This window comes from Marmota flaviventris, chromosome 18, assembly GCF_047511675.1.
Source record: "Marmota flaviventris isolate mMarFla1 chromosome 18, mMarFla1.hap1, whole genome shotgun sequence".
Classification (NCBI taxonomy): domain Eukaryota; kingdom Metazoa; phylum Chordata; class Mammalia; order Rodentia; family Sciuridae; genus Marmota; species Marmota flaviventris.
The window spans coordinates 53,253,091-53,279,007 of NC_092515.1; the positions used below are offsets into that span (position 1 = coordinate 53,253,091).

At 37.3% G+C, this 25,917-nt stretch overlaps 1 protein-coding gene across 6 annotated transcripts in view; it reads left to right on the forward strand.

Moving 5' to 3' along the window:
* The first annotated feature begins 19,606 nt into the window (after positions 1-19,606).
* Cntnap4 (contactin associated protein family member 4) overlaps positions 19,607-25,917 on the forward strand; it is a 243,533-nt gene continuing 237,222 nt past the window's right edge. For all 6 annotated transcript variants that reach the window (XM_027933142.2, XM_027933144.2, XM_027933147.2 and 3 more), the window contains exon 1: positions 19,607-19,691. In XM_027933142.2, coding sequence (XP_027788943.2) covers positions 19,607-19,691 — 85 coding nt within the window. The remainder of the gene's footprint in view (positions 19,692-25,917) is intronic.

The following is a 25,917-nucleotide window of genomic DNA, read 5'->3' on the forward strand; positions in this document are numbered from 1 at the left end:
GAATTCAGTGGCATTTAAATGGAGTTTCTCATGCAAGAAATTTGACTTTCTTAATTTAACCAGGGCATTCAATGGAGTAAAAGAATTTTTCAAGGACTTTGAGCTGAAAGGGATTCACATCATTTTGTGGGTAATTTTTCCAACAAAGACAGCATGAATATGATGAACTTCAAAAACTGTAGTTTTTGTTTCTTGGTGCAAAATTGACCTAGTGTAACATCATCCAAAAATATAATAGACACACTACAGGAACTCAGAGGAGCCAAAGCTAGTGTTCCATCATTACTCTGGCAGACAGCATACCTGTGATATATATTTGAAAATCTAACATAGATATTAAACCTTTGGTTGAGCCTAAAAATTTGGTGATATCAAATATATTTATAATTATAATTATTAGTGTATTTGAGAGTTTAGAAATACTTCTTGGTTTATTTCATATTAATATCTGTGGGACCCATGTATCAAACCCTCACTAAGTTATAGGAACTGGATTAAATACTTGGCATTAATTATTATCAAACAATCACGAAGTGGGGGGTATGAATACCCAGGCTTAAAACAGACAACTTTCTCTAGGGAGTGAAAAGAGCTGAAATTCAAAACTTTTGGCTTCATTTCCTTCAACTTCTCACCTATAATTATTTTTGTTCTACTTTTTCAGGCCCTATTTAGTTAACATTTTATTTTTTTTCTTTTTTCTTAGGTATGTTTGTCTCTTACATCCAAGCCACTTTATCTTAAAATTTGAACCAGAGTATTTGTTTTTTTCTCATTTATTTATTTAAATTGACAAAAATAGTATAAATTTCAACATGATGGCTTAAAAGTATATATGCTTTGTGGAATGGCTAAGTTGAGCAAGTTAACGTATGTATTATATCACATCCTTTTTTAAAAATTCTACTCTCAGCAATTTTCAAGAATATAATACGTTATTATTAATTATAGTCACAATGATGTGTAACTGATCTCTTAAATTTATTCCTCTGTCTAATTGAAATTTTATAGGCTTTGGCCAACATCTCTCCAACTCCCTGTCTCTCCAGCCTCTGGTATCTACCATTCTACTGTGAGTTCAACTCTTAGATCCCACATGTAAGTGAGATCATGTGACTCATCTCCTGTGTTTTATGTCACGTAACATGTCCTCTGGTTCATCCATATTGCCACAAATGACAGACTTTCCTTTTTTTCCAGGTTGAACCGTCTTCCATTGTATGTATATACTATATTTTCTTTATCCGTTCCTCTTTTGACAGGTATTTAGATTGATTCCATTTCTTAACTATTGTAAATTATGCGGCAATGAACATGGGAATGTGTACAGTAATTTGTATTAGAAAACTATTTAGTATATTCTTTCAGGAAGTTAACTCATATGTAATCTTTCACTTTTGCTTATCACCTTGGTAGGTGATAAATACTATTGACGAGTAGTCTAGAAGGGTTATTTCAGTCACTTGAGTTCATTCTTTATTCCAAAAGAGTGAGAACATTTTTTTGAGACTTCATAATCTAAAATTTTAATACACAAAATAAATTGGAAGGAAATTTTGCTGTTGAATGCTTTTCTTGGAAAAGTTGTATCCTGAAATACTGGAATGTTAGAAACACTTTACCCCACTTTGTAAACATCTAATGCAACACTTTTTGTGTTGATGGAAATGTTCAGTATCTTCTTTGCATTAGTGGTAGTCACCAGACATATAATATTGAGTAATTGAAGTATGGCTAGTAACTGTGTCTATTTTTGACATGGCTGGTGGCTACCATATTGAATAGTGGGTCCGAATGACTTCATGCATTCATCTACCTCATTGGACTGACTTCTCAGTGTTAAATGCTTTTCATGGAAAAGTTGTATTCTGAAATACTGGAATATTGGAAACACTTTACCCCACTTTACAAACATCTAATGCAATACTTTCTGTGTTGATGTAAATGTTCAATATCTGCTTTGTCCTAAGTGGTAGTCACTAGACATGTACTATTGAGCACTTGAAGTATGGCTAGTAACTGTGTCTATTTTTGACATGGCTGGTGGCTACCATATTGAATAGTGGGTCCAAATGACTTCATGCATTCATCTACCACATTGGATTGACTTCTCAGTGTTGCTCAGACAGCACACAGAAAGTGAGCTCCTCTCCTTAAGAAAGCAAGTGAACCCTGTGTCTGCCTTCTTCCTTTTCTAGCCACTGTAAAGATGGCACCATTACCGTGTTTGCAAAAGTAATGACCAGTTTTATTTGTAGGAGATTAACCTCAGCCATCCTCACTCTTCTGTAACCATAGTTTTCTACCTGAGAGTTGGAGAATTGCTCCCTTAAGGCATGTCACTGCTGGGCACAACCCTTGCTCTGTGTTGTGGATCTGAAGATCTAGTTGGTGGGTGGATTTGATTTCCCTGGACCTGCCTGAGGCCAAACTGTTTCTGCTTCATTATTCTGAGAAATGAAAACCTTTTCATGAAGCAGTCTCAAGTTCTGAAACATAAATGCTGGTAGGTAGAAAAAAATTTCAAAGTCCTTATCTATTGAATGCTTTGTTTTGTACAGTAACTGCTCTCTTCTGCTTAAATCGGTTCACTATAAAGACATCACAAATCTAAGCATGATATTTTCTAACACTGCATTCCTACTAGGATAAGATTTTTCTATCAGAGAAGAGAAACTCAATGCTGTAGTCCTAGGGTTTCTCGGAGACACAACTGTACAGGAGGCAAAGCCTTCTGTGACACCCTCACCAACCCTTTCCATACAGTCGTCCTCCTTTATGCCACATTTTATGTGTTTTTCCGTCTCTGTCCAACCCTCTTGACTCAGGTAATCTTTCCCCTTTCAAAAATCATGTTAGTTCCTAGGAAAATGGCCCAAATTTATGCTGATCAGATGAGGGTGCCCTAAGACAATGTTAATGAGCTATTTGGTATACTTGAATTTTAACCATAAGGACTTAAGTGCTTTGATTCATTCTAAATATATTTTAAACAATTTTTAAAAGTTTACTTTTAAAATTTGTCCTAATTATGCATGACAGTAGAATGTACAATGACACATTTATATGCACAATGTCACATCATACATAAATGGAATGTAACTTCTTATTCTTCTTGTACATGATGTAGAATCACACTGGTTGTGTAGTCATATACTTATATAGGGTAATAATGTCTGATTCATTCTACTGTCCATCCTATCCCTATACCAACCCCCTCTATTCACTCCCCTCTTCCTAGTCCAAAGTAATCAGATTTTTCCCTCCCTACCTCTTATTGTGAATTAGCACCTGCATATCAGAGAAAACCTTTGGCCTTTTTTGCGGGGGGCAGGGGATTGGCTTATTTCGCTTAGCATGCTATTCTCTAGCTCCATCCATTTACCAGAAATGCCATTATTTCATTCTTCTTTAAGCCTCAGTAATATTCCATTATGTATATGTACCACATTTTCTTTATCCATTCATCTGTTGAAGTGTGTCTAGGTTGGTTCCATAGTTTAGCTATTGTCAATTGAGTTGCTATAAACATTGATGTGGTTGTATCACTGTAGAATGCTGATTTTAAGTCCTTTGGGTATAAACCAAACAGTGGGATAGCTGGGTCAAATGGTGGTTCCATTCCAAGTTTTCTGAGGAATATCCACACTGTTTCCATAACGGTTGCACCAATTTCCAGTCCTACCAGCAATATACGAATGTACCTTTCCTCCGACACTCTTGCCAACATTTATTGTTGCTTGTATCCTTGATAATTGTAATTTTGACTGGAGTGAGATGAAATCTTAAGAGTAGTTTTGATTTGCATTTCTCTAATTGCTGGAGATGTTGAACATTTTTTCATATATTTCTTGATTGATTGTATTTCTTCTGCAAAGTGTTTTTTCAGTTCCTTAGTCCATTTATTGATTGGGTTTTTTCTTTTTTTTGGTGTTAAGTTTTTTGAGTTCTTTATGTATACTGGAGATTAGTGCTCTATCTGAGGTGCCAGTGATAAAGATTTTCTCCCATTCTGTATGCTCTCTTCACATTGTTGATTGTTTCCTTTGCTGAGAAGATTTTTAGTTTGAATCCATCCCATTTATTGATTCTTGATTTTACTTCTTGTGCTTTAGGAGTCTTAAGGAAGTCAGATTCTAAACCAACATGGTGAATATTTGGGCCTACTTTTTCTTTTGTTAGGTGCAGGGTCTCTTATTCTAGTGCCTAAGTCTTTGATTTACTTTGAATTAAATTTTGTGTAGGGAGAGAGGGGTTTAATTTCATTTTGTTCCATCTGGATTTCCAATTTTCCAGCACCATTTGTTGAATAGGCTATCTTTTCTCCAGTGAATGTTTTTGGTACCATTGTCTAGTATGAGATAACTGTGTTTATGTGGTTTTGTCTCTATCTTCTATTCTGTACCATTGGTCTATGTGTCTGTTTTGGTGCTAATACCATGCTGTTTCTGTTACTATAGGTCTGTAGTATAGTTTAAGATTTGGTATTGTGATGTCTCCTGCTTCACTATTTTTGCTAAGGATTGCTTTTGTTATTCTGGGTTTCTTATTTTTTCCAAATGAGTTTCATGATTTTTTTTTCTAGTTCTATGAAGAATGCCATTGGGATTTTAATAGGAATTGCATTAAATCTGTATAATGCTTTGAGTAGTATGGTCATTTTGACAATATTAATTCTGTTTATCCAGGAGCATGGGAGGTCTTTCCATCTTATAAGTCTTCTTCAACTTCTTTCTTTAGTGTTCTACAATTTTCATTGTAGAGATCTTTCATCTTTTTTGTTAGATTGATTCCCAAGTATTTTATTGAGGTTATTGTGAATGGGGTAGCTTTCCTAATTTCTCTCTTAGTAGATTCATCACTGATGTATAGAAACATGTTTGATTTATGGATGTTGATTTTATATTCTGTTACTTTGCTGAATTCATTTAATATTCTAGAAGTTTTCTGGTGGAACTTTATAGATATTCTAAATATAGAATCATGTCATCAGCAAATGGTGATAGTTTGAGTTCTTTTCTTATTTGTATCCTTTAATTTCTTTTTCCTCTCTAATTGCTCTGGCTAGAGTTTTAAGGATGATGTTGAATAGAAGTAGTAAAAGAGGGCATCCTTGTCTTGTTCAAGTTTTTGGAGGGAATGCTTTCAATTTTTCACCATTTAGGATGACGTTGCCCTTGGGTTTAGCAAATATAGCTTTTACAATGTTGAGGTATGTTCCCACTATCTCTAGTTTTTCTAGTGTTTTGAACATGTAGGGGTGTTGTATTTTGTCAAATGCTTTTTCTGCATCTATTGAGATGATCATCTGATTCTTATTTTTAAGTCTACTGAAGTGATGTATTACATTTATTGATTTCTGTATGTTGAACCAACCTTGCATCCCTGGGATGAACCCCACTTGATCATGGTGCACTGTCTTGTTAATATGTTTTTGTATGCAATATGCTAGAATTTTATTGAGAATTTTTGCATCCATGTTCATCAGGGATATTGGTCTAAAGTTTTCTTTCCTTCACGTGTCTTTGCAAGGTTTTGGAATCAGGGTAATACTAGCCTCATTGAATGACTTTGGAAAGATCCCCTCCTTTTCTTTTTCATGGAATAATTTGAAGAGTATTGGTGTTGATTCTTCTTTGAAGGTCTTGTAAAACTCAGCTGAGAATCTGTCTGATCCTGGGCTTTTCTTGATTGGTAGGCTTTTGATGGCATCTTCAATTTCATTGCTTGAAATTGATCAAGGCTTTATTTTCTTGTACCTGAAACTTCACCCGAAGTCTATGAAACTTTTCTTCTTATACATAAACTTACCCTTGATTTTTTTAGAGCCAAACTTATCTTTCTATATCAAAGATGTCTAAATCAAAAATTATAACAGTATAAAGTAACTTATTTATCACTGAATATTGGTATCAGGATGCTTTATGATAATAAATTAGAGATGAGTGCATCCACATAGCAGTTAGCATGAAAAAACATGCATGAAAATGTTTTAGGAAAGGGATTTTTGGAACACTTTTTTTGTTAACGATTCAACCCCTCATAGATAGTTAACTAAATTTTGTTCAAGAATGTAGTTTAGAGTGAAGACTCTGTGCAATCAATATGTAGTTTAGAGTGAACACTCTATGCAATCAATAGTTTTTATTGAGAATAGAAGTAAGTAACATCATCATAAAAAAAAAAATCTCCCCTCAGTATAGAGGAACAGGGTTCAGACTTAGCTTCTTAATTCAAACAGCCAAAATAAATAGGAATAATATATCAAATTATGTGGGGTTTTTTTGTACTGAAGATTGAAGCCAGGCATGCTTTACCACTGAGCTACATCCCCAGTCATTTTTGTTTTGAGATAGGGTCTCACTAACTCACTGACAGTCTTGCTGGGTTGCTGGGGCCGGTCTTGACTTATATTGGTCTCAGCCTCCTGAGTCCCAGGGATTGTGTGTACCAAGGAACCTGGCCTCAAATAATAGGTTTTAAGATAGTAAACATAAAGTGACAAAGGACAAGTTTCCCTGAGAGGTGAGAAGCAAGGCGAGCGCTGTGACTGCCTTTGCTTACTGCTTGTGGAGAGTTTCCAGACCAGGGTGGAACAAGTGGAACCCAGACTGAGTTGGTAGCTTCCCTGAGTTGAGGAAATCCAAATCTGAGTTTGGAAAGTCAAAGCTATTTATAATTCATAGGAGAAAGTGCAAGAGAGGAGTGAAGTGTACAGAGAACCATGGGTACTTGTGGAGAATTCTGGATGAGCGCTCAGAGGAATACTGATCAGTCCACATAAGTGAAGAGACTATCTGGGACCAGGAGAAAATATTAAAAACTATTATAAGCAAGAAGTTTGTCATTCTCACAGAGCTGGGGATGTTGCTTGCTCTTACTAGTCAGGCAAGAAAAACTCCTAATTCACAGAGCATTGGGTGGACCACTAAGGAAAGTCTTGTCTCAGAAGTAGGGAATAATTAACTCTAAGTCAAGGACTACCGTAGAGCCATCTAACAAAATCAGGAAAGCAAGACTTGAATGGATCAAATCATTTTCAAGTACTTAACTGTATCCCAAATTAAAACTCAAGAAGATTTTTGGGTATATAAAAATATACAACAACTAACAGTGTAAAATTTGTTAAAAGATTAGTAGACATGTGCAAAGAAGAGGGAGATAATAAGAATTAGTTTTTATTTATTTATTTTTTTTATAAAGCTCTTGACATATCATATTTCATACATTAGATTCAAGTTGGTTATGAACTACCAATTTTACCCCAAATACAGATTGCAGAATCACATCAGTTACACATCCACATTTTTACATAATGCCCTATTAGTAACTGTTGTATTCTGCTACCTTTCCTATCCTCTACCATCCCCCCTCCCTCCCCTCCCATCTTCTCTCTCTACCCCATCCACTGTAATTCATATCTCTCCTTGTTTATTTTCCCATTCCCCTCACAACCTCTTATATGTAATTTTGTATAACAATGAGGGTCTCCCTCCATTACCATGCAATTTCCCTTTTCTCTCCCTTTCCATCCCACCTCATGTATCTATTTAATGTTAATCTTTTCTTCCTGCTCTTCCTCCCTGCTCTGTTCTTAGTTGCTCTCATTATATCAAAGAAGACATTTGGTATTTGTTTTTTAGGGATTGTCTAGCTTCACTAAGCATAATCTGCTCTAGTGCCATCCATTTCCCTGCAAATTCTATAATTTTGTCATTTTTTAGTGCTGCGTAATACTCCATGGTGTATAAATGCCACATTTTTTTTTATCCATTCATCTATTGAAGGGCATCTGGGTTGGTTCCACAGTCTAGCAATTGTGAATTATGCTGCTATGAACATCGATGTAGCAGTATCCCTGTAGTACGCTCTTTTAAGGTCTTCAGGGAAAAGTCCAAGAAGGGCAATAGCTGGGTCAAATGGTGGTTCCATTCCCAGCTTTCCCAGGAATCTCCATACTGCTTTCCAGATTGGCCGCACCAGTTTGCAGTCCCACCAGCAATGTACAAGAGTACCCTTTTCCCCACATCCTCTCCAGCACTTGTTGTTGTTTGACTTCATAATGGCTGCCAATCTTACTGGAGTGAGATGGTATCTTAGGGTGGTTTTGATTTGCATTTCTCTGACTGCTAGAGATGGTGAGCATTTTTTCATGTACTTGTTAATTGATTGTATGTCCTCCTCTGAGAAGTGTCTGTTCAGGTCTTTGGCCCATTTGTTGATTGGGTTATTTGTTTTCTTATTGTTTAATTTTTTGAGTTCTTTGTATACTCTGGATATTAGGGCTCTATCTGAAGTGTGAGGAGTAAAAATTTGTTCCCATGATGTAGGCTCCCTATTTACCTCTTTTATTGTTTCTCTTGCTGAGAGAAAACTTTTCAGTTTAAGTAAGTCCCATTTGTTGATTTTTGTTATCAACTTTTGTGCTATGGGTGTCCTATTAAGGAATTTGGAGCCCGACCCTACAATATGTAGATCGGAGCCAACTTTTTCTTCTATCAAGAATTAGTTTTTAATAATGAGAAAAACTAATAGTATAATTATTATTATACAAAATACAGGACTATTGGAATACAGACCAATGTGTAAAGTAAATATCTGTAAGTCCATATTATCTGATATATAAATGGAGATGTTACATTTTGGATGTGAGGTGTCCCCCAAAAGCTCACCTGTGAGATAATGCAAGATGGTTCAGGTGAGAATAGATTGGGTTAAGACTCGAACAACCCAATCAGTGAATTAATCCCCTGATGGGTATTAACTGAATGGTAACTGAAGTGGTAAGGGTGTGGCTGGAGGAGGTGAGAATTAGGGCGTGGCTTTGGGGGTGTATATTTTGGTCTGGCAAGTAGAGTTCTCTCTCTGCTTCCTGAACACTGTGATGTGAGCTACTTCCCTCTGCCACACTCCTCCTCCCTGATGTTCAGCTTCACCTCAAGCCCTGGAGGAATGGACCTGGCCTTCTCTTGACTAAGACCTCTGAAACTGTGGGCCCTCAAATAAACTCTTCCTCCTCTATAATAGTGCTGTCCAGATCCTTTAGTCACAGCAGTAGAAAAGCTGACTAAAACAGGAGGAGAATACACAAATCTGCCTTGCAGAAGTTCCATCTGATTTATATAGCTATATCCACTCTCAAAGAGGCAGAATATAATTGCCCATTCTTTAATAGTGGACTTTGCACAATGGCTTCCTTTCAAAGAGGAGGTAAGAAAGGAAGAAAAAAGGGTTAACTTTACAATGGAAAAGCTGACAAACACGACTTCCATCATCAAGGTCAACATCATCCTTGATAAGTCATGTTATTGGTATGTACATTTGATATGATGTGGTAGAAAGCCCCATTCTCCTCCACGACACTCACCATCTCCATCTAATCATAAGAAAAACAACAATTTCCATTAGAGAAATAGCTGACCAGTGTATCTTTCAGCTGTCAAAATAATAGAAAATAAAGTGAAGTTGAGAAACTGTCATAGTGAAGGTAATTCTAAGGAGATATGAATGTAATGTGAATTCTTGAATGGGATCCCAGAACAGACTACACTAGGTAAAAACGAAGGACATCTGAAGATGGTCAATGATCATAGACCAATATTGGTTCATTAGTCATAGAAAACATACCAAATTACTATAAAATGTAATAACAAGAGAAACTGGGCATGGGGGTGAAAATGGACTTTCTTGACTATCTTTGTAATTTTTCAGCAATTCTGAAACTTTAAAAATTAAGATTATGTAAAAGTGATAAATTTCAAATGTCATCAAAGACACATTCACTATCTAATATATAACATTTTAATCAGAATGATATCTAAACCTAAATACCCTACAATCTATTAAAACCTGAATATTTGAAATATTGTTGAATTTTGCAAATTATATATGCATACAATATGTGCATATATATAATAAATGTACATATTATATATATATAATAACTTCTCTAGATAGGCAGGAATTCCAAAATTCTTGTTTTATTGTTGCAGTACAACATAAGGAACATGAATGTCTTTCATTATTATTTGTTTCTGAAGAAAGCATCCAATGTTGCCTGTAATTTTTATCTTAATTTGCCAATTAAGTGGAAATTATTATGGAAGGGTTGTGTCAGGTGAGATGTTAATAGGAAAAGTGTACTTCTAGAGCTTTGGGTATTTGTAAAGTTGTAAAGCTCAGTATATGTGTTATTATTAAGGTCATCATTTATACTCTTTAACATACTGATTAAAAGGGAGAAAAAACAGTACCACTTTGGGCAATAAAAAATTGACAATGAAAAATGCATTTGTGTTATAGAACAAGCCCCTTAATTAAAAAAATGACATAAATATGATTAATAAAATATTAACCCTATAAAAGGTTAATTAAACCCTATAATGGCAATGACTACTGTTTTTATATATTTTCTGATTATAGCCTAGAAAAGGTTGTTTATTTAGTATAAGTATATGAGGAGAGAGATCTTGGCAAAAATTTTGTTGCCTATACTATATTTTAGTTATTAAAAGCTATCAATATTGAAAAGTGACATCAGCAAGATGGCTGAATAGAAAGCCTCAGCCCTTCCTGATCCCACAGAGATATTAACTTAACAACAGTACATGCCCAATCACCTTGGTACAAACTCTGAAAACCAGGTAAGAAGTTCCTGCACCCCAAGCCACTGTGAAGTCAATTGAATGGAAGGCTGGTAGGAAAATCATGCTAGTTATTCACTAGAGCCCTTCTCCCAGTACAGTACATTGTGATCAGGAGAAAAATCTCAACTTTCAACCTTTCCCTGGGGAGGAAAAAAGAAGATAAAATGTACATTCACCATTCTGACTTTTCATAAGACTTCCTGAGGGAATGGTTTCTGTCTTTCCTGATTTTAAGCACTGCCACTGAACTTAACCACTGCCAGGTTAGGGCTGATGAGAACAAAGGTGATCAACTTACCAGAATGATAGTGTCTGTATTCTCCCTGTAGACACCAGGGGAACTCTCAAGTAGGAACGGGCAAACTTCTTCAATGAGATGATAGATACAGGCCCAGAGAGGAGGCATTACCAGAAAAGGTTTAATAGGTCTTTAGAATATCTAGCCCAGCTGAAATGTTAAGGTTCTCTTTGTACAAAATCAAATTTCAAAGACTGGGAGAGGTGGGTGATTTTCAAACCTTTAAGACTCAACAGAAGAGAACAGTGCATACAAAGAAACATGGAAACGTGGTCCAATTGAAGGAACATATTTAATCTCCAGAACCAACCCTAAAGAAATGACAATATATGAATTACCAGACAAATAATTCAAAACAACCCTCATAATATGCTCAATGAATTAAAACAGTACAGGCTACAAAATAAAATGAAGAAATGAATGGATGGATTGATGAGAGTATCAACAGAGAGAAACTAAAAAAGAAACAGAAGTTCTGAAGTTAAAAAATATGAAAACTGAATTTAAAAAATTCATGGGTTGGGAATATAGCTCAGTTGGTAGAGTGCTTGCCTTGCATGCACAAGGCCCTGGGTTCAATCCCCGGCACCACACACACAAACAAAAATCACTATAGAGAACATCAGACCTGACCAGGAAGAAGAAAGAATCAGTGAACTTGAAGATGGCATATTCAAAATCATCAGGTCAGAGAGCCAAAAGGAAAGAAAAAAGAGAATGAAGAAAAGACAGTTCGAGGAACATATGGGACATCATTAAGCAGAACAGCACACATATTATGGGAGTTCCAGAAAGAAAAGGAAGAAAGGATTGAAAGTCTCTAAAAAGAGAATGGCCAAAAAAACTCCTCAAATCTGAGGTAAGAAATCGATACACCACTCCTAGGTTTATACCCAAAGGACTTAAAATCAGCATAGAACAGGGACGCAGCCACATCAATATTTATAGCAGCACAGTTCACAATAGCTAAACTGTGGAACCAACCTAGATGCCCTTCAGTAGTTGAATGGATAAAGAAACTGTGGTATATTATACACAATGGAATTTTACTCAGCATTAAAAGAGAACAATATCATGGCATTTGCAGATAAATGGATGGAGTTGGAGAATATAATGCTAAGTGAAGTAAGCCAATCCCCAAATCCAAAGGCTGAATGATTTATCTGATATAAGGAGGCTGATTCATAATGGGGATGGGGAAGGTGGTGGGCATGGGAGGATTAGATGAACTCTAGACAGGGGAAAGCAGGGGGATTGAGGAGCGGGGCAGAGGGGTAGGAAAGACAGTGGAATGAGATAAACATCATTACCCCAAGTACATGTACGAAGACACAATGGTGTGACTCTACTTTGTGTACAACCAGAGACATGAAAAATTGTGCTCTGTTTGTGTTATATGAATTAAATTGCATCCTGCTGTCATATATAACAGAATAAATAAAAAGTACATCATAATCAAACAGTCAAAAGCCATAGGAATAATTTTGAAAGCATGAAGAAAAAAATAACGTCTATACAAGGGAATTCCTGTTAGATGATCAGTAGAAACTTTGCAGGCTAGAAGGGAACAGAATGATCTAATCAAAGTGCTGAAAGATTAAAAATTGACAACCAGGAATACGATATCCAGCTAAACGAACTTCCAAAAATGAAGGCAGAGTGAACACTTTCCCAGATAAACAACTACTAAGGGAATTTATCACTAATGGGCTTATCTTATAAGAAGTACTTAAAGGGGTCCTTGAAGTTGAAGTAAATGGATGATAAATCACAACATGAAACCATACAAAAATATAAAACACCACAGTAAGGGTAAATATGTAGACCAATAGAATTTTGGAGTATCATATGCAGAAGCATAAAAACAAATGTGTTAATAGATACACAACATAAAGAGGCAATTTGTGTCGCCCATAAACTGGGGGAGGCAGAGGTGTAAATGTGTAAATTGTCATATGTAGTTGAAGATAAGTTGGATTCAGTTTAAAAAACAAATTGTCGTAACTTTAGGATGTGTTATGTAATCCCAGTGAAAAATATCCATAGAATGTACCCAAAGGGGAATGAGAAGGATATCAGCACATACCACTAGAAAAAAGTCAAGTCAGTGAAACATAAAATCAGGTGGTAAGAAAGGTGGGAAGGAATGGAAGTGCTATTAGACATACAGGAAGCTATTAACATCATAGGAATAACAAGTTCTTCCCTATCAGTAATAACTTTAGATGTAACTGGATTAATTGTCCCCAATTCAAAAACAGATTGGCTGAATGAAAAAAGAAATCAAAATAAAACAAGATCCAATCATATGTTGTCTACAACACAGTTGCTTTGTTTATTTTAAACAATAGACATTTACTTCTTACAGTTTTGGAGAGCGGGAAATACAAGATCAAGGTGCCAGCAGACTTGGTTCTTTGCAAGGTCCCTTTCCTAGCTTGTAGATGATCACCTTCCAGCTGTGACCTAACATGGCACAGAGAATGATCTCTTTCTCACTTCCTTCCCTTAGAGAATCACTGATCTCTTCATAAGGGTCCTACCATGAAATACTCACTTTAGTCCTAAGGACACACATAACCTACCAGTGAAAAGATAGAAAAATGTGTTTCATGCATAGGAAGCTAAAGAGAGCAGAGGTGACCATACTTAACGCCCGACAGAGTAAACTTTGAGAAAAATCGTCATCAGAGACAAAGGAAGACATCATATAATGACAGAAGGGTCAGTTCACCTGAAAGATACAATACCTAAGAATATATATGCACCTAACATTAGAGCTCTCTCCATGCAGCAGACATGGATGAAACTAAAGGGAGAAAAAGACAACAGTACAATAATAAGAGACGTCAATATTGTACTTCCAGTTAGTTTATTTTTTGAGAAGGGGTCTGGCTACGTTCCCAGGCTGATCTTGAATTCCTGGGGTCAAGCAAATTCCTGCCTTAGCTTCCCAACTGCCACTGAGCCAGGCTGCCTTCAATTGTTGTTATGAAAGGATAAAGAAATTGAAATGTAAAGGATAAGGTTTGTTTCAAGACCTGTAAAGTTTTTTAAGTTCTGTTAAGTTGCATTTGGAACCTGAAATTCATGTGGCAGTTAAAACAACTCCCGGAGAGACCAGTAAATGTATGTTGAAATCTCCCCTATCTGGTTGTTCTGTAAAAACAACCCACCCTCCCAGAAAGAAACCGTGCAGTCCAGCACGTATACACCTCAGGGCTTAAACCAATCAGTTTAAATATATACCCATCTTAGTACTGACCAATCACACCCACCCGACCTGTTCCCGCCAGTGAATGTGCTAATCATGTTTTAGAGTTGTTATTTGATTTTCCCGCGGTATGTGATGATTTGCTAAAGGATGCTATGATGTATGTAAAGTCCCTGCCCCCTCCAAAGAATGTATATAAACTCTGCTTAAGTTGTTCTCGGGGCTCTTTGTTCTCTGCTCTTCTGAAGTGAGCTCCGAGCCCCAGCATGCTGGACCCCCAATAAACCCTTTGCTGTTGCATGAGACGGTCTCTTGGTGGTCTTTTCCTCCGACGTTCGCCTGACCTTTACAGTTAGAACAAAACTGGGTTGAAATTCAGTGATAGAACAGGAAGACCTGAACCCCACCACAGAGCACTCACACCTCACACACACACACACAGTGGTACACAACCACTGCAGGATACACAGTCTTCTCAAGAGCAATGAATATTCAACCAGACAGACCCCACGTGAGGCCACAAAACCAGTCCTCACAGGTTTTACAAGACCAAAGTCATACAAAGTAATTTCTCTGTTCGCAGTGAAATGTAACTAGTAGAAATAAACAAGCAAAAAATTCACATATAGGTGGAAATCAAACAACTCGCTGTTTAACAACCCAAGAGTTAAAGAAGAATCCACAGAGGAATCTAGAAACTATCTAGAGACAAATGGCAATAAGAACATGGCCTACCTGGACTCGAAGCAGGACTGAGAGGAATTTGGTGGTGGTAAACGCTACGTTCAAATTCAAATTAACAACCAAACCTCACACCTCCATAAACTAAAAAGAGAGGAAGGAACTAAAGCAAAAGTTGAGGGAAGGAAGGAGATATCAGGGGCTAGAAAAAAATGAAATGGAGAAAGGAAAACAAATTAATGAAACCTAATGTTGTTTGGAAACAACAAACTATTTTAACAAACAAGGAAAAAAGGGGAAAGAGATTCAAATGAATGCAATTAGAAACGAAGGGAGGGGGGGGTGGACATTGCAACTAATGTCACAGAAATTAAAGGGGATTAGGGAGAACTGCTAGGAACAGCTATCTACCCTCCAAATCGGATAACCAGGAAGAAAGAGACATGAACTCCTTCAACTCAAGAGCAAGACAACAAACCCATCTCAAAAACAAAACCAAAAAAAAGCACAATTAAAATTGGGCAAAATAATAGACAATTCTCCAAAGAAGATGAAACTGGCAAGTTTACGAAGAGATGCACAATGTCACTAATTACAAGAGCAATACAAATAAAAACCACAATTCTATCTCACCTATGTCCATTAGTACAGCCACTATCAAAAGAACAGAAAATTATAATCCTTAGCAAAGATACAAACAAACAACAATAAAAAACTGAAACCCTGTTCACTGTAAGTGAGAAGTTGAAATGGCTCAGCTGCTATGAAAATCAACATGAGCCTTCCTCAAAAAATTAAAAATAGAATTGCTAGACGATCCAGCAATCCTTCTGGGTAATTATGCAAAAGAATTGAATGCAGGGTCTTAAAGACATTTTTATGCCGGCGTTCATTGCAGCGTTATAGCCAAGAGATGGGAGTACAACAAATATCCACTAACACATGAATGAATATAGAAAATCATATATATGATGGAATATTATGCAGCCCACAAAAGAAGTAACTCCTGTCACATGTTACAACATGTATGAACTTTGAGGACATTATGCGAACTGAAGTAATCAGAGTCATAGAAACAGTAGAAAGATGTTTGCCAAGGGCTGGTGTGTGACAGGGTTAGTGTTTAATGGGTAGAGGCTTTCAGTTTACAGGATGACAAATTTCTAGAAATCTGTCACACAATAATGCAATTTTTTTTAACACTACTGAGCTGTATACTTTAAGATGGTAAGTTTAGTATATACATTTTTTTAAAATCACCATCACAACAAAAACAACAGTAAAAGTAATATGTCTAAAAAGTCAGTTTCATTTGGGGAATATAAATATGAATCAAACTTTAGAGTAAAAAATGATTATTAGGGTTTATTTTATTATTAGGGATTATTGAAATGAAAACATGTTATAATAGAACTATAGATTGTTTCCATTATGTAGCTAATAATTATTCAAAGAAGTTGTATTTTAATCTTTCTAGTGTTTTGATATGACTTTGTGTCACTATGGCCTGATGGTTCTTTTCTAGTCTAGGTCCAGAAGCTTCCATGTACCAGTGTGGTGGGACATAGAATTCTCTAGTAAATTATACCAAGGGAATGTGGAAAGGGTGATTTTATAAATTAGAGAATCTTGATGTGAGTTACAATACTACCTCAGGTGAGACCCGATCCATACCATAATAGGCATACACCAAACCCTAAGCTTCCCCAGTGGTGGGTTTTCTTTTTTTTTCTTCATTAGTGGAAAATACAAAGGGACTTGTGATTCAAGTCTAAATTAGCAGTGCAAAACCATGCAAAATTAGGTCTCTGTACTTTTCTAATTTCCCCCTTATTTTTTCTGACACTGAATACCATCCCGGTGGGGATGGAGAAATGAAGCGCAAGTTGGCAGGTCTTGGTGACAACCCTTTTCTGCCACCAGTGGGTCACTCCTACCGACAAGCCATAAATCCTCCGCTCTTCAGATTGCGGTGTAGAGTGCGGTGTGGTTGATGTGATGATTACAACAGCAACGCTGATCACGTGCTCCTGGGATGATCATGTTAGTGGTCATTATCTTGCTCATTACTCCATGCACGGAGGAGTCAACCCAGGATAGGGGTCAATCAGCAACTTGCCCAAGGGCACGCAGCTGGTGGGCGGGGCCAGAGCATGCACTGAACCTGTTACCAGCTCTGACCCAGTCTGCTGAAGCCACTACCTGGTACAGTCATTATACAGAGATCTAGTGCAGGGAAGTGATTGAGGGCCCACTAAGTGCTGGCCCTCAGCAGATTGTCCCATGTTATGTCACCAATGACCAGTGTCAGTGAGTCACTTAAAACCACAGTGGCAGCTGAATCCATATCTGGGCCTTTCTGCAGAAGCTCTCTTCACCTCTGTGGCCATCAGGCAGGGGCAAGTCTGCTGGTCAGTGCTGGCTTTTAACCCCTTTCCTTATTACCGTGTACAGATATGAAAAATCCCTTCTTATTGCTGCTAGGATCACTTAGGATCATTGATACTTCATCCTAAGTTTTCATTGTTATGAAATATTCAGGTTATTTTTTCATTTTTGTTCTATGTGTTGATCTTTTCAAAATCTGTTCTCTCCTCTGTTCTAGGGGAACAACTAATATCGTTTGACTAGGAAGATGACATTTTTCTTCTGAAGAGCCCAAGAGCCTGTTCCTCACTATGGAGCTACTAAAAGTAACAGTTTCAGAGCTCCCCATCAGAAGGTCAAGTCCAGGTTCCTCGTCTACCCCTGATGGCACTCTGGACATACTTCTCAACTTCACGGAGGTCTAGTCTCTTGGTCTGTTCCAGAGGCACAATGATGTTTTCCTCAAAGCATTGCTGCAATAATTAGACAACAAGGGGCATACAGTATGTGTTCAGTAAATCTAGCCCCCTTTAATAATCCTGTAACAAATTGTCAGTTAACATAGTTATGACTGAAAAATCAAAATCAGGAGGGTAGGTCTAGGAATGCAGAGTAAACCCTCAAGCACTGCTTCTCTCTTGTTCTGCTGTTCTTCTAGGTCTTGGGTTTGTGCTGCCCCTGACTGGAGGCAGGATAGTGGTGAACACCTGAACACACATCTCAGGACAAATCCTAGGGTGAGACTAGAAGAATGAAGTCCAACTTCAACGCTTGCTAACTCTGTGACCCCGTCAAGTAATTTACATTCTGTGTTCTTGTTTTCTCATCTGTAACTTAGGAAAAGAGAAAATATCCGCTCTGCTTTGTTTTGCAGCCAAGAGCTAAACAAAAATATGCTTAGCTTTTATGGATGCTTCTGCCATCCTCCCTGCTTTCATTCATTGTCCAGGCAAGTTGGCTGGTGCCAACTTAGGTCTGTTCGAATTTGTAATCACCAAGAGGTGGGTGAGAACCCCGGATTCCCATCTTTGTGAAATCTAGCATAGTATCAGTAAGATATCTTGACGTTTATTCTAAAGAGATTATCTATCTTCTCTGACACCATCCGATAGGCTCCTCATTATGTGATCTTCCTTATTTAAATATTTGAATATTCTGTTTGAGAAATACTATCCACGAAATAGCCATTAGAAGAGTAATTTCTCTGTAAGTCATTGATCTTCTGAAGTCAAGTTTAGTCTTCTCTCCTTTAAACCATTTGAGTTATATCTTTGCATTGTTTAGTGTTGGGGGTGTGTGTGCGTGGAGGGGGGGATGGTCCCTTTAATCAGGATCCCATCATGTGCCTTTTGGGGCCTCCTGGGAGTTGCTGTTAAAGAATCTGATTGTGAATGTGACTGTGCATTCACAGCAAGATGCTCATATCAAAATAAATCTACCCAGAGCATCTCATTTGTAGATTTGTACTCCTGAAGCACTAACTAAAATAAGAAATGTTAATTTCTTGTAGACTATTACCAGATGATTTTAAAGATCTGCCAAGCAGGAGTGTCTGTTCCCATGTGAGGAATTTCCATAATAAATTCCTGGCACCAAAGCCGAAGAGGATAGTTTTGTAGAAACAGAGAAAAACAAAAGCAAGTCTTCTCCCCGAGGACAGTTTTAGCTACAACTTCCCAAGGCTGCTTCCTTATTTCTGTTCTCATTTTATGCTTTTGTTTTGAAACATAATGCAGTTTTTACCTGGATGGACTCCGGGATCATCAGGAAGAGCTCAGTAGGTTGGCTGGCACCTGTCAAATAGGAGACCTCCCCCAAATCAGAAGGCTCCACCGCCTGGCCTCTTCCCCCACCCCCAAGGCCAGCAGGAAAAAAAAGGGTTAAGGATTATTGGAGATCAGAGGGGAGGAGAGGGAGCCCCGAGGAGGCCCAGAGCAGGAGGCCTCGGGGTCCAGCTTTCATGACCTGCAGCTCGTGGCTGAGCTCTGAGCGCGCTGCTGCTGCTGCTAGCTGCTGCGTTCGGAGGAGGGATGGGAGGAAGGACGCGGCTGCCAATTTCAGGGACCACTGCTGCCAGGAGTGGGCGTGGCCTCGTCGGTGTGGATGCTTGTTAGAAAAGATACTGGGTGCTTTTCAGTGAGGAGTCAGGGCTGTGTGTGTGAGGGAGGGGGGCAGGCAGAGAGAGAGAGAGAGAGAGAGAGAGAGAGAGAGAGAGAGAGAGCAGGAAGGAGGGAGGGAGGGAGATAGGAGGGGAAGGAGGGAGGAGAGAGAGAGGGAGAGACAGAGAGCAGACCTGGAGATACTGAAGATCCAGTCGGAGCTGGGAGAGGGACTGAGAACCCGACTCAAGCTCTGGTAGAGCCACTCAGGATCTTTTGGGGGAGCTCCGTAAATAGGAACATGGGGTCTGTCGCTGGAGCCTTCCTCAAGATGCTTTTCCTGTTATCTACTCACAATTGGAGCAGAGCGGAAGCTGGGAATTCCTGTAAGTATACAGCCAATGATTTAAAACTTGCAGGGGGGCTCCCTGCAAAACTTTGATTCGATTGTTTTTATGACTGTTATTTGCTGCTGAGATGGCTGCGGAGCCTATTGCTCTCAATGATGAAGCATCATTTAAAAATCCTGCAACTAGGACCGGGGTTGATGCTCCTCTTTCCTCTTGATCTGGTCAGCATAGGCAAAGTGTGAGCTCTCTTTTTTTTGTCTACGAGTGGGATCCTACTCTCTTGTCTTTGAATATTCATTGAGAATGCTCAAGTTCTAGTAAAACATTAAATTAGCATCTTAACCAGGGAATCGCCTGCGAATGTCTTCATTTCTTCCTTTGAGGATTACTGAATTTTATTGGAATTATGTCTAACGTGGAAACAACCGGCAGACTTTGCATTATGCTGCATTAGCTTAGGTTTCTGAAGTTTGCGATTTGGCAGAGAAGTAGCTAGCTGGCTGCATCTTTAAAATGATGCAGGCTAATAACTGAAAATGTACTGCAGACTTTGGGAGCAGGCAGAACTGGTGGAGGCAAACCTCAGTATAAGAGCTGTGTCCTGGCTCCTTAGACAAGGAGACTTGGAGCTCTCCTGAGAGTGGGCTGATCCCCACATTTGACTGAAAGAAAAAAAGCATTCAGGTGATCTCTTTTCAAAAGTGTGTTCTTTACTGGTTGGCTTTTCTGCTTCATGAATTCGTGATTGAATATTTCTGATGGATTCAGGGAAGATTTGTGAGGATCTTGTTTCTAATTTAAAATATCACCCCAAATAATTTGGCAGACTCCCTTCATCCATTTGTTATTAGAGATTTAAAAAAAAAGTTTTAAAAGTTGTATTTGGTTCTCTAAAGGGGAGAAATTCCCCTTTCACAACGAGTGAAAAGCAAGCTCAAGAAATTCAACTTTTTATTTCTTGCATTTTAAAGGAAAATCCCATTTGCTCATTTGCTTTTCAAGAAAGGACTATGAGGCCTCTTCAGGAATTTATGCTGCTGCTGTGCCACCACCAGCATAGGGTTGGGGGACTGAAGCCAGCAAGCAGACATTTGGTGTGGGAGGGATGTCATCTGACTTCACTCAAGGGCTCTCATGTGAGAAAAAAATTACAAACTCACCATCCCTAGCCAAATGTCTATCCCGGGCTGCATGGTGACTGTGATCCCATCACTAGGAATTCATATAACCTCAGGGTGCATCTATCCCTCTCTAAGGAGAAAACTTCACTCCAGGTGCTGCTCTGTGTTTCAGATTCAGTTTTAAATTGGGTGTGTGGGAATCCCATGAAGTCAAGAAAATTTGCATCACTTTCCCTCATCAAAATCTTGGAATCCTGCAAGGGGGTACAAGCTGTTGACAGTGTTGCAGCCAACCAACAGACAATACAGACACCCACACACGAGGGAAGTTTTGTAGAAAAGGCATCAGTAATTCATCTTGCAACTGCTGAAGTTCAACCAAAAAGGAAGCACTAGAGGTCACTCTTACAATGTGCAGCACATCAGTGCAAGGATCAGTCCCTCAAGACAAGCAGAGCTTAACACTGGCCTAACACAGCGTGTTTTTCCAACATGCTGCCTCTGGTTGGGTTTGCGGTATATTAAGAGGTTTAATTGGGTTGCTAGTTGTGTGAAAGTGTAAGGAGCCGATCAACATGGAAGAGCTTTCTTTTGTAATGTATCTTCTCAGTAAAGAAAAGGTGAGATGCTGAGATCTGAGAGCTCAGTATTCCAGTCTGCTCAGCTCTGGCTGGGCCTCTTGTTGACACTTAAAATCTCAATCCTGATTCTGTATTCATTCAGCCTCGGTTTCTTCAGGAAGTCTTGTAATGCTCTCCTTAACACTGGTTGAACTCAGAGAACCTATACGTTTTAAATTCCCAGGAACTTTCAAATGATAAAGTTGGAGTTCTTGGTTGGCACATCTGTCAAGAGTTGACTGTTCTTCAAGTGTCAAAAATGTCATTAATTGCCTTCATGTAATTTACGTTGCATTTTGTAATTTCTTGTCACCATTTGGGCAATGTGATTTGCAGCTGTAGATAAAAGAAGATATTTCATTTCCTAATTTTTATTTTATTCCTCAGTATTTGGGAAGGATTCACTTTGTGGAAGAAGCAGGTCCATTTGTTGGCAGGTCACAGTGGAAAGTAGACCATGCGTTTTATCCTTTTTGGAAGAACAGGTCTATATCTTCACAAGCAAATTGGAAGTTTGCAAAAGAATGAGCAACCATCAACTAGCATGTGTTTCAAAATGTTCTAATAGCTCTAGTAACTCTTCTGGACCAGACCACATATTAGTAAAAAATGAATCCATCGTGATTACTAATATTAAAGTCAGAACTGAATGTGAATAAAAGAATTAAAAGTCTGTCTCTTAGACAAATACAAAGACCTTTGTCATCCACTGAGTTGCTAGTTGTTGGTCCAACATAAATGCTTTCACAGGGGACTCTGTAGACATAGGATAAGGCGTACTTTAATTTGGAATATTAATTGATGTTTCTATTAGAAATACTCTATATAAATACACGCATGCACTAGTAAACACTTGTGCTTATGTGTGAATCTAAATATGTATAAACTTAGACCCATGTGCTTGTACACTTTGGGGGGGCCCTGATAAGTACTCTCATGCCTAAGGATGAGACATAGTGAATGGATCACATTCTTTGCCTACTTGTGCCCCACTGGACATTTCAAAAGTAGTGAACGAGCCCCTAGATTTTTCTCTTTGTTCTTGTTGAGGTGGTTTGTTATTATATGAGATGTCCCTTTCATGAAAAGGTAGAGACAGATCCTGGTAGATAGGCTTGATCTGTGAGAAGCTACGCTGACTCTTGTTTTCTTCACTTCCTACTAAGAGACACACACTAAAAAAGAGAAGCCATCTCTTTATTTTGTACTTGGTCCGAAGAAGCTGCCATCTCTGAATAGTAAGACTGTGTTGGAGGAAGAGTCTGCTCGCTATAAGAGAAAGAGCAGGTGTTTAAGTAGTTTGGCTGATAGGAGTCCTGCTTTAGTTTTACCTTGTAGATCATATAATGGCGGTTCTTTGGCCTCAGACAGACATTCTTTCTGTGCCTTACTTGAGAAGAGCTTATGCTTACCAAGGAGCTGATCAATGAATTAGAAGTTAGCTTCTCACTGTGTTTTTTTTTTCTAATAGAAATAAAGGATAGAGTTGATATTTACCAGAAGGAAACATTAAAATTTTAGTAAAATCAGTAATTGATAAAAGTAATCACCTGAGTAGATGGCCACTTTTGTGGGTGTTTTGGACAGATCCTCAAATTGCTAAAACTCAACTTTGAAACTTTCTCTTTCTTCCTCTCCCCCAAATTCATCTCTATGGCCCCAAATAGCTAGAAAACAATAATGAAGTATGGATAAAATATGATTCTATGATGCACTGCCTAAATGGCTAACTTTGGGTGGAAATGACTAGTGTGCACCGTGACTAATTTCTCTAATAGCAGTGGTGATTTATTTTCATCCACATGCTGTATTTTCTGCATTTACTGCAGCCACCCCAAATCATGTTTGACAAAGGCAACCTTTGACTCTAGGGTAACATAGCTCATAAATTAACATAGGGATCCAACATGACTTCCTGTGAGTGGTACCTAGTGCTTAAAGAAATAGTCATTATGGTTATCTTCTGAAATTAGTTTTTGGATTTATATCATATATATACAATTTCTCTATTGGAGGTTATATATATATATATATATATATATATATATATATATATACACAGATTAAATTGACTTCTTCTGTGAAAGCAAATTATTAGAATTGTATTACATCAAGTATTAGGCTCAGAAGTGGGTAAATTATGGCCCATGAACCAAATCTGTTCTCCTGCCTGTTTTTCTATGGTCTATGAACTAAGAATGGTTTTCACATTTTTAGCTGAAAACAAAACAAAAGGAGAATTGTTCATGGTACAAAATAATTATGTGAAATTCAAATTTTAGTCACCTGTCTTATTTGTAGGAGTGTATGAGAAAAATTTGTACTGGAATATTATATTTTGAATTTTATAAATAAAATTTTTGTTAAAATTATTTTACTCATGGTCTCTAAGTACCTACATGATATTCTTTACTATCTGATCCTTCATAGAAAATGTTCATTGACTTCTGATGGAAATATTATACAATGTAATATAATGACAAGACAGAGATAGTGTATAAATTATACTAAAATAACATTTAGCATTTAGTCAGTCATTTAGTTCAAAATGCCCCCCCCCCCACCCACCATAGAGTTGTGGTACTGAAGGTAATATTTCTAGGAGTTATAATAGAAGAAACCTTCAAGCTAATATTTTTCTCATGTTTCTTCTTAAATATTTGATTGGCCAAAAATCTTGTTATTTCAATGAGTATGCGTTATTTATATTTATTTGTAAAATTTCAGCAGTTTTGGTTGATCATGGGGCATTTTAAGTATTCCTATAGTCTATAATGTTTAAAATAGTATATAACTATTTGCCTCTTAGATATTTAGAATAAAAACTCTGCTGTAACTTTACATTTTCATGAGTGTAAAATATTCCACTTCATATTAATCAGGAATTTAACATCTGGAATCAAGTAATTCTATGAGGGAAATGCTTATGTTTGAAGGGTGTTTGTGCTTCTATGCTTTTTAAAGCAGTAGCTTCCTAAAAACACTGAAATTGGCAAGATTTCTAGAGCAAATTTAAAAATAGATTTTCATTTAAGCACTACCCACTGAGAATTCACGATAATTAAGGAAGTGCCTTTCACCTTCTCATGCTAGTATAATTAATTTGTATGTAAATATCTTATCCATTTGGAGTTGTACTTACTTTTTAAAATGTTTTTATCAATACACTGTAGTTATACATAACAATGGATTCATCTTGACATACTAATACATGTGTGGAATGTAATTGGCTCCATTTCAGACCTCAGAATTTCTACTCCCCCCAACCCCTGTTCCCTTTTCTCTACTTTACTGGTATTCCTTCTATTTATTTATTGTTTTTTAAATTGGAGATTTGTGTATTTATTTTTGATATCTAAAACCTGATCACTGAGTTCATTTTATTTATTTTACACTATGACTGTTTTTTAAAGTAAGTTGAAATGTGATAGGTTAGAGAACTCACTGAAATATCATTTTAGCATTCTTTTCAAAACAAATAGCCATTTGTCAAAAGTTTATTTTTTATAATAATGGTTCAATGGTTCAGCTCCAAATGAAGAATTCTATGTGTCATAAAAAGACCAATCTCCAATTTAAAAAAAAAAAAAACAAAAAAAACCTACGACAGCCTCAAGGAACATCTTAAAATGTGACTTAGTCTGGGTGTCAATAAGAATCATGATGTAATTCACGATCATCTGTGAACAGAGAATCAGGGATAGTGACATTGGCACTGCATGACTTTGAACTTGTTTTCACCTTAGAATATCAGTCTGGCTTTACAAATACCTATTTTTCTCAATTTGATACTATGTTTAGAATTCAAATCTCTTTTACTTCAGATTAATCAATATTGGGCCCTTACTATTGTCAACTAATGAATCACTTGACCTTTAGTTTGCCAATTAGTCCTAAGTTATCTAAGAAATCCTTCACCAACCTTTTAAACACCTTTCCCTTTCCTCCTTACTGATTGAAAGTTTACTTAATGGTTTAGCCTCTGAAAAAAGTAGGAAGAACAAGAGAAATGTATCCAACATTGTTACATAAACCTCAGGTATTTATATTAGTAGCAGAACATGTCTGATGAAATATTAAATAATGCATACTTTGATCTGATATTTCCCAATGGCCTAGAATTACAGTGATTGCTTATGGTTTACTTGTTGTTGTTTTCATTCTTATTAACTTGCTTAGTATTTATCTGGAACCATAGCTAGTTCATACCTCAGCTAGTTCATACCATAGCTAGTTTTCAAGTAAACTAATCTGATAGAGAAGGGCTGACCCATCACAGAATTTATGGTTAAAATAGGAGTTTCCTGAATTAACCACATTTACAAAGTGAAATGAGCTGTGTTTGCATTGTTGCTGGTGGTTGAGGGAACTTGGAATACTTGAGTGACTGTTTTAATGGATATGTCAGTTAGAAACCTTTAGAAATACTCTAGCAAACAGATTTTTAAGAACAAATCTTGGATTGTAACATCAAACTCGAAGATTCATTGCATTTTTCTTGCTTTAAAAAGAAAAATCTCA